The sequence below is a fragment of the Micromesistius poutassou genome, assembly GCF_964030765.1.
Source record: "Micromesistius poutassou genome assembly, chromosome: 14".
NCBI classification, from domain to species: domain Eukaryota; kingdom Metazoa; phylum Chordata; class Actinopteri; order Gadiformes; family Gadidae; genus Micromesistius; species Micromesistius poutassou.
Window position 1 is genome coordinate 9,428,800 of NC_140284.1, and position 10,139 is coordinate 9,438,938.

General features: G+C 50.6%; 1 protein-coding gene across 1 annotated transcript in view; it reads left to right on the forward strand.

The window, feature by feature from the left end:
- Nucleotides 1-10,139, forward strand: part of LOC311358521 (immunoglobulin superfamily member 3-like) — a 15,919-nt gene extending 5,780 nt beyond the window's left edge. Inside the window, exon 2 of the mRNA XM_084478571.1 lies at nt 7,305-10,139. Coding sequence (XP_084334697.1) covers nt 7,305-7,867 — 563 coding nt within the window. The 3' untranslated portion in view covers nt 7,868-10,139. The remainder of the gene's footprint in view (nt 1-7,304) is intronic.

Here is a 10,139-nt window from a genome sequence, read left to right on the forward strand (position 1 = left end):
AGTGACAGCGGTGCCTCCGATCTCTTCACTAACGCTGCAGATCAGGGTTTTGATGAGACCCTCGGTCCCGGCGGAGGCGGCCTGCGGTTATTAACGAGGGCTGCCGCGGTGACGGGGGGGGGATTTGCACGTCTTGCTGCAAAGCAACGATAGCTATCACTTAAGGACAAAGATTAGCCGTGGTTGGATAGGGAGGAGGACGGGGACATCCGAGCAATAATAAAATGATTCCATCCTACCACCGAGTTCAAGTTAGTCAAGGTGGTTAGAGAGGTTACACCGGGGGAACGGCTTGGGAGTTTTAGAGTCAAGGATGCTTCAGGCCTCGCCTGCTTGCTTCCCCTTCCTCTTGATTGGCCGAAGGGCTTCAGCTGGCGGGGAGTGATGGGGTGCTTTGATAATGGCTCCGACCCTGAAACGAACTCTCCTCTTTTCAATTAAAGGGGAAGGGGAGGAAGAGGACTAGATGGAGGCCACTTTGCATTGTGTCAGTTATTCAAAGTGTCCTGCATTCGCCGTCGGAATACAGATGGAGCTTATAGTGCTGCTGCGGTCTGATGGCGACGGCGGTGGAGGAACTGTCTGGTAGCTCTGCAGTGGCCCGTATGCAGTCCGTGTGTCGAGTTCTACCGTCAGTCAAGGCTGCTCTCTGTAAATGTCAACTTCTCTGAAAAAAAAATGAAAAAATGAAAAAAGGCTGCCACCTTCATATTTATTCCATACCTCCTCTCTCTCTGTGTGTGTGTGTGTGTGTGTGTGTGTGTGTTACTCCACTATAATGACGTTACAAGGGCCAACATTTTTTTTTTTTTGGTGGTATTTTTTTCTCCCATTTTCTGGCCCACAAGGGATGGAGACATAGATTGAATTTATAGAGCGCTTAACCTGGGGTGAGAAGTATAGGGAGGGGAAAATAGTCTCCTGCCGTCTGTCCCCTCCCTCCCTCCCTCTCACCACTCCTCTCTCGTCTCTCTCTCTCGCGCTATCTAAAGGTGGGAAACACGAGTTGGCACATGACTTCACACCTCACGCAGCACGACTGAGATGAGCCGTGCTTGGAGTGCACGCTCTGCGGAAGGACCCAGCGACACGTCTGCTGCGTCTGCTCCTGGTCCTCTTCCTATGCGTCCTCCTCCTCCTCCTCCTCCTCCTCCTCCGTCATTGTTTCCGTGTCCGGTCCGTCTTTAGAATCCTCGCCGGGTTCTGGAACACCGGCACAAGGATTCCGTTCCGTTCCCTGGGGAAGATATCATCCCATTTAATTTATTATTATTTTATTTAGCTAATACCGTTCCAGCGACAGTGTTCATAACTAATTCATAATCCCCCCCTGCGGTCGCCAGAGTCCTTTTTATCATTACCATTTTCAAGTCTCTCTGCGTTTTCGTACTTGTCACATGGTATCTGTGTGTGTGTGTGTGTGTGTGTGTGTGTGTGTGTGTGTGTGTGTGTGTGTGTGTGTGTGTGTGTGTGTGTGTGTGTGTGTGTGTGTGTGTGTGTGTGTGTGTGTGTGTGTTACAGTGTGGAACAAAGACAAAGCACATTGTTCTTTATTGTGTGCATGCGTGAGTCTGTTAGTGCGTTAGTGTGTGAATGTGTGTGGTTGTCGGCGCGCGTTTGTAAAATACTACATTTGACAGTGGGCCGTATTCTGCAGACCTTTTCACCTCTACAGCTGTGGAGTTATTACTGCGTGGCTGACAAGTAAACACGTGAGTGTTTGTGTGTGCTGGGCCGCTGGGCCAGAGTGGCCTTCAGCTGTTTCCGCCGAGGCTGAGACACTGGCCAGTGGCCACAAAATATTGGATTAGTCCCCCCCCCCCCCCCCCCCCCATTTACCATAATCCTCTTTACTGAAGTGTGTGTGTGTGTGTGTGTGTGTGTGTGTGTGTGTGTGTGTGTGTGTGTGTGTGTGTGTGTGTGTGTGTGTGTGTGTGTGTGTGTGTGTGTGTGTGTGTGTGTGTGAGAGAAGAAGCATGACCTGCAGTCGTAGTTACACGCTACAAGGTCAGGTCTGTCGCGGGTCTGCTCTCGTTCAGAATCAACAGAGACTAGTCCCAACATCCCCCACACTCCCTCCAGACCGGGGAGTCACCAGCGAGGGGTGAGACATCCCTCAGAGAGGGGGAAGGGGGGCGGTGGGGTGAATAGCAAGAGTTGATGGATGGCAATGGGGACGAGGAATGTAAATATCAGAGAGAGAGAGAGAGAGAGAGAGAGAGAGAGAGAGTGATTCATTATATTTATAAAGCGTTTTTCATTCTGGCAGGCTCAAAGAGCTGATGGGTAAAGACAGGTCATTCTATATCCCAGTTGAGTTCTGGGAAAAAAAAGTTGTATTAACTCACCCCTAGCCTCACACATCAGACTTGATGAATATCCTAATTCTGATGGCGGACTCGCTGAATTCTGGGTGACTGGGTCTTTCTTCTGCTAAGATTTGTTCCATCATGTTTAGGGGGGGGAACTGTAAGCTTGTAGTTGGCGACATAAACTTGGCCAGCGCTAGTTAACTGTGAAAGAGTCCAGGGTTCCTATCGACAGCGTGCAGCTGCGGACGCACTCCTCCGCGTCATGGAGCTTCATCCACTCGCCAAAGGACTCTTCCTTGCTGGAGGATGTATCGGGACAGGAAATCACCCCCATCACCCCCCCCATCACCCCTACCCTAGCCTAGCCCTGCCCTATCTCATACTATACTCTCACTTTTCACTGGAGCAGCTTATTTATTTAGTATTTATAATTTATCACACACACACACACACACACACGCGCGCACACACACACACACACACACACACACACACACACACACACACACACACACACACACACACACACACACACACACACACACACACACACACACACACACACACACACACACACACACACACACACACACACACACACTAGGGCTTTGACTTTTGCCCAAAAATCATGTTTTAAGTTTGTTTGTTTATTAATATTAATATTCAAATATATTCAGATGTATTATTATAAAACGGGTGGTTTAAATCAAGCGATCTGATTGGTTCTTAACTGCTGTATAATGGGCATATACATAACTGCTATGACGTCCAATCAGTTTGGAGAGTTCCGTATCACGCCGCGCCTAACTTTAACTGTTTATTTATTTATAAAAGCAATAGCATAGTTCACTGAAGCCTAAAAATATGTTGATTGATGGAGAGGGTGGAAATGTTGTAAAGCATTAGGCACACGGTGAGTAAACTCGATAGTAGGCTAAATTGCCGGCGACGGGTTCGAATTATCAATTATTTCATCTTTAAGGGGGTCTCTCTATCTCATAAAAAAAGTTGCCGCACCGCGCACATAGCCTTACCATGCGCAAAAGCGCAGGTATTCGTAACCTCTTCTTTAAGTTCTACCTTAACATTTTGCGTGTTTCGAAACTTTCTTTGCTACGAATCTCTTTTGTACGTCGTTTGTTGGTAAGGTTGGTCTGAAGCACTCGTAGAACCTTCTTAGCTCTACCATAGTGATGTTTCAGCTCCTGCAGTCTCCGCCACTGTACAGTAACCTTTAGAAATCCCCATTGCATTCATTCCAAGTTCGCATCCGTATACCAATTGAGGCCAAATTAAATTTTTAATTAAGGATATTGTCTCGGTTGTTCTTTATTTTGGGCCGTGGGTACAGCAGGCAAGGTCAGCTCGACTCGCTTCCAATAATTTCAAAAACCCGCAACTTCAAAAAATGATTTGATTTATTTTACAATTCAAAAATTAACAAAACTGTCTTCGAAATTAAAGAAATGATACTGGGAAATGAATAAACCATTATAAGTAACGAGTGAACTTAATAAGCGATCAAAATACTTTTTGCAACCACCGCCTCTTTCCGTTGACATTTAGTTTTCACCTCAAATATTTAACAGATGTAATTAACCTGCAACCTGGTCTCACAGGAATCCGTGAAATGAGTCGCTCTACGTCCCGTTTGCAAAAAATAATGCCCATAAAGGGTTAGAATATTAAGGGCTGCCTAATATTCGTTCAAATATTATACTTTTTTTTAATATTCAAATTATATTAGAATAACGAAGTTCGGAGTCAAAGCCCTAAAACACACACACACGATATTATGATTTGATATCATATTTAGTATCTCCTTCTACTTTGTAAAACGATGTGAGCCTGTTGCCCGACCAGCAAAGCCTTGGATCCTGAGTTAGAGGGGAGACGGCGTCATGTGACCCGGGGCATGGAGACATTGGGGAGAGGGAGAGAGATTAGTGGGGAGGGAGGGAGGGAGGGATAGAGGGAGGGAGGCAGGCAGTGATCAACTGAAGATGTCTGCAGGGGGGGTACCTCCGCCCCCCCCTCCTCCAAACGGACACTTTGAAGTCCCCCGAGCCTCTCCTTAAATCCCCCCTGAGTGGCTGCAGCAGCATGAGACAGGAATATAAAGAGGGAGAGAGGGGATGGATGGGAGGGGGGGATGGATGGGAGGGAGGGGGCTAGGATAGTGGTCTTGGTCTAGTTGGTGGGTGTGATGAACAAGAAGCGGGGCCTGTGGGCTGACGGCGAAGAGAGAGGCATCAAGGAATGACGGAGAGGGGGGTGAGGAAGGGTGAGGCTGAGTTTACAAGGACGAGAGAGGGAGGGAGGGAGGGAGAGAGGTACAGAGAGGGAGGGAAAGCGGGAGAGGAAGAGAGCGAGAAAGAGGGGGGGTGAGAGAGAGAGGGAGAGAGAGCTAGCTAGCTCTGTTAGCTTGTGTGAGCTGTGTGAGCCCTATGCGAGCGAGCAGTCCGGCTTGGGGGGGGCTGTAACATGAGCAGTGGTGATGCAGCAGTTTAGCAGCAGCGGATGAATCAAGGGGAAACAGCCGAACAATAAGTTGGACACGAGCAGACGGCCGGACGCCAAGCAGGCCATCGGCGTCACAGGGAAACTAAACACAAGGGGGGTGGGGGGAGAGAGGGGTGAAAATAGGGATTAATGGCTGATTCCCCGTATACATGGCATCATGAATCAGCCCTGTCCTTCGCCGTCGTCCCTGGGACACTCAGAGGTCGTCTCTCTCTCTCTCTGTCTCTCTGACTCTCTGTCTCTGTCTAACTCTCTACCTCTCTCTTTCTCTCTACCTCTCTTTCCTCGTAAAGGTGGTATTTGTTCCTAACCCTAAACAGATGACTGGCAGCGCTGAGGAATCCACCAAAACCGCTTTTAGAAGTTCAATCTCAATTGTGCCGGGAAACAACCAGGCCTGTAGTCAGTCTGTCGTCATGGTGAGGCTGAGGGCCCAGACCTGAGGAGGAGAAACACTGAACCAGTCAGTCAGCTGGTCCTCAGGGTGGAGGAGGAGAAACACTGAACCAGTCAGTCAGCTGGTCCTCAGGGTGGAGGAGGAGAAACACTGAACCAGTCAGTCAGCTGGTCCTCAGGGTGGAGGAGGAGAAACACTGAACCAGTCAGTCAGCTGGTCCTCAGGGTGGAGGAGGAGAAACACTGAACTAGTCAGTCAGCTGGTCCTCAGGGTGGAGGAGGAGAAACACTGAACCAGTCAGTCAGCTGGTCCTCAGGGTGGAGGAGGAGGTCATTCAGCTGGTCCTCCACCACATACTAGAAGTACAGAAATAAGAGCAGGCAGATGAATACTTCTTCTACGCAGATGTGTCTAAACCCACTCTCCCTTCACTCACTCACTCTCTCACTCACTGACTCACTCACTCACTCCCATCACGAAGTTGTAACAAAGAGCAGTGATAAAAGACAGCAGCTTTAAGTGGTTTACAGGAACCTTTCAGAACAGAGCAATTTACAGGATGTAAATCGCACCGCACCCATAAACACAGGGCGTTAAAAACGTTATTCTCATTCACCGAAGTGCAACATATAAAAATGTATATTTATAAATCTCAAGACACCATCAACACATTTAAAACACATTCAAGTTTGTTAGAAAGTGGGGGTTGGGGGGGGGATTTAAGTTGGAAACACGGGGGGAGGAAGGGAGGAATCATGTTGAAGTTAAAAAGCTGTTCTCGTGAATAATTAATGCTAAGCATTGTGCCCACAGACACAGGCACTTAGTGATTCACTCTGACTCACACACACAGGCACATGCACATGCACACGCACACGCACACGCACACAGCTGCTGGTGAGTCCTGGACAGGAAACAGCCGTGGATTGTGGGGCATGTGTGCGCTTTTTTGCCTTCAGAGCAATGAGGAGGATGTTTTGTTGTTGATGGCTCGGTCAATGGTGTGCGTGTGTAACTGTGTGTGTGTGTGTGTGTGTGTGTGTGTGTGTGTGTGTGTGTGTAACTGTGTGTGTGTATGTGACTCCATAAAAGCCCTGGTGTTCACCAGCACCGGTCCCTAGTCCCAGACTGACACGTGTTCAGCGGCCCGTAAAACGACCTCCTAACACATGTCAGGGCCGCCACGGTCTGGGGCCCGGCGCCAGGGGCCGGGGCCTTGGAGTAGAACAGGAGCACCCTACGCCTTACTACCACTGACTGACCCCCCCCCCCCCCCACACACACACACACACACACACACCATCACCACCACCACCACCGCCAACACTCACTACCACCACCACCGAAAACCACCTTCACCACAACAACCACCAACACCACAATCACTTCCACCACCGCCGCCGCCAACACTGTCACTACCTACCACCACCAAAACCACCATCACCACCACAACAACTACCGCCTCCACCACCAGCCCCACCGCCATCACCACACACCACCACACACCTACCACCACCACCATCACCACCACCGCTACACACCCACACCACCACCACCACCACCACCACCGGAAGGCTGCCTCTAAGCCCAATGCTTGGCAGCCCCTTCCTAGTGGAGTAGGGGTTAGCTCAGGCCTTCATCGGCTGCTGCATGAATTAGTTAGCGAAGCCGCTTCGAGTGGCGCTCAGAAACTCAGAGAGAGAGAGAGAGAGAGATGCATACATCAACTGCTTAAAGTGCCTCTTCCCTTGAAGCACGGCTGAACATATAATTTCCTAGCGAACCTCGGGGAGTGTGTGTGTGTGTGTGTGTGTGTGTGTGTGTGTGTGTGTGTGTGTGTGTGTGTGTGTGTGTGTGTGTGTGTGTGTGTGTGTGTGTGTGTGTGTGTGTGTGTGTGTGTGTGTGTGTGTGTGTGTGTGTGTGTGGGTGTCCTTCAAATTCCACCACCATTATTTTTAAACAGCCCTTCCTAAACTGTTGTCAGTCTCTCTAACCGTGTTCTCACGTTCTGCTCCCCCCCCCCCTTCTCCTCTCTCCCTCCACCTCTCCCTCTATCCTCCACCCACCTACAGCGGGCCTGGCGGTGTCCCAGCGCATGGTGACGGTGCAGGAAGGGCCCCTGGTGCGCACGGAGGGCTCCCACGTCACCATCTGGTGCAACGTGTCGGGCTACAAGGAGGGCCTGCAGCAGGACTTCGAGTGGTCCATGTACCTGCCGTCGTCGCCAGAGCGCGAGATCCGCATCGTGAGCACGGCGCAGCAGAACTACGCCTACGCCCTCTACGCCCAGCGCGTCAACTCCAAGGAGATCTCCGTGGAGAGGCTGAGCCGTGACTCCGCCGTGCTGCACATCACCAAGGTGACGGCGCTGGACCAGGGGCTGTTTGAGTGCTACACGCCCAACACGGACGGCCAGTACCTGGGCTCCTACAGCGCCCGCACCAACCTCACCGGTGAGTCCCGGCGCTCCCAGTGCCGGAGCGTACGGCAGCGATGTGTGTTGAATCAGGTGTGTTGGAGTATGAAGGCGCACCACTGTGCGTCTATTGGCAGTGTGCAGGCAGATGTGGCAGCACGGCGGGCTTTCACGCTCGCGAGTCGGCCGTTCGTAATGGCCACTGATCCAGGAAGATGATGATGACTTTGAGGAGATGCTGCTTGCTGCTGAGCATCCCTGCAAGCCACAGAATAAATAAGGGCGTAATGGACTAGTCAGTGGGTCGGCCGGTAACATGACCCGGTGTTATCAGGCTGAGCAGCTTTAAGGAGGAATCAGGAGGGATAGTTTGTCATTATCTGGCCTGAGTTATGTTCAGGGGTCCATGGGTTGGTGGAGTAGTGTTCCCACTGGGGGTGCTTCTGCCCCGAGCTATGTCTGCTAGATTTAAGTGGGGCGTTCGCTGGGTTGGTGAGGCCAGACCAGTGGCTTTGTGAGGCCAGACCAGTGGCTTTGTGGGGCCAGACCAGTGGGTTTGTGAGAGCAGTGGGTTAGTGGGGCTAGTGGTTTTGTGAGACCAGTGGGTTAGTGGGACCAGTGGGTTGGTGTCGCCAGTGGGGGACAGCCGCGGCGATGTGAATGGCGGGCTTTCAGGGGCTAATCCGTGTGGAGCCTGGGGTTGTGTGAGGGCGAGGCAATGTGCTGGGGTCACGTTGGGTCCCACCTGTTCTCCCCGAGACGTCTCCCAAGTCCTGACATCACTCACGCACACACACAAACACACAAACACACATGCATGAGCACACACGCATGAGCGCACACACAAACAAACACATTAGCAGACACACACTCAAGCAAACTGTTTCAATAATGCAGTGTGAGGTTTCAAACATATTTTTGTTCTGTTCCGAATCTGTTGTTGTCCTGTCCTCTTTCTGTCTCTCTCTCTTCTCCCTTCTTTCTCTCTAACTTGTTTTTTACTATTGTGTAGTGGATGTTTTAACTGGTCTTTTAACGGCTTTATTAGAGTAAAGTGATGCTGAAGTGATTTCTCCGTCTGATTATACGACTCGAGCGGAGGAAGACGAACCTCTGATGCGTCTCCGTGTTTCTACTGGCATCATACTCACACGGCCGGTTATCCCATTACTTATGTTTGTGGTGGAGTAAATCACCAACATTATTGCAGCCCCTGAATATTGTCAGGGTAGAGACGTTGAGGAATCGGCTCGTTTGGAAACCCCATGACCCATATTCTTTTGTTAGCTCCGATTAACAGATTATTGTAATCTTAGAAGTAATTGGCAACTCATTCTAATTATTCAAGCGTTGTTTCATAACCTCTTGTTGAACGTCGTTGTTTTTGTCTCAAAACATTACAGTATAGTCTCGGCTAGTCGCTCTGCTTCGATCCAGACTGCTGGCATGACTGATTGTGATCCACTCCTAGATCTCTACTGTGTTACACTCCTTCAGGTTCTGAATCCGGTTAGCCTTTACTCCATCTGGGTCTTCATGGTCTTCAGGGGGTTATGAGGGGGCTTCAAACCTGGAGCCTTGAAGCCCTCTGAGACCGTAGCTGTGATAAAGCGCTGGTCAAATCCACCAGATGAAGGGGTCAGGAATATGGATCCGAGCGATGATCCTCAGTTCTCCTCTCCTCTTCCTCTCCCAATCCTCCTCCCCCTCCTCCGCCGGCCTCTCTGTAGTTCGGTCTTTCTTCGTCTCCCTCTCTCACACCTTGCTTCTCTCTCGGTTCCGGTCGTACGTCCGCTGCCCTCCAACATTCCCAGAGTTCCCAGTACACAGCTGACACTCCCTGGGTCACACCCAGAATGGGAATCTCCCCTCTCATTCCGGGGTTTTCCATCCTCATGCGCCCCTTCCTCTGGTCTAAGTCCTGGAGGTCAAACTGCACCCTGTGGGTCAGACCGGGCCCTTGGGCCAGCAGCTCGTCTCGTGAGGTGGGAGATGACAATATTGACCGACCAATCCTGATTAATTTCTTGCATCAGTGCAAGTCTCCACATTGATTACACTGAGAGAGACACACGCACACGCACACGCATACACACACACACACACACACACACACACACACAAGACACACCATCGAGGTGTGTGTAGGAATTCATTGGGCCCTGACATATGCAGAATGATTGGTATGAACAGTATGGTGAATGTGGGGCAGGGCTCATGTGTGGCTCTCAGAGAATGGTGTCTGTGATAGCAAGTGGGTATTAATAGACGTGTGTGTGAGTGTGTGTGTGTGTGTGTGTGTGTGTTTGTGTGTGAGACAATGTGAGTGAGAAAGAGAGAGAGAGGAAGAGAGGGAGAGCTGTGTGCGTGAGGAGTGTGAACGACCGCCGTTGTCCGGACTCCCTCTGTGTGTCTCTAACCTCTTAACCCAGTTCCCCCGAGGTCAGGGATACTGAAGGGTCTCTTTCTCTCCCCCTCCTCCCCCCCCCCC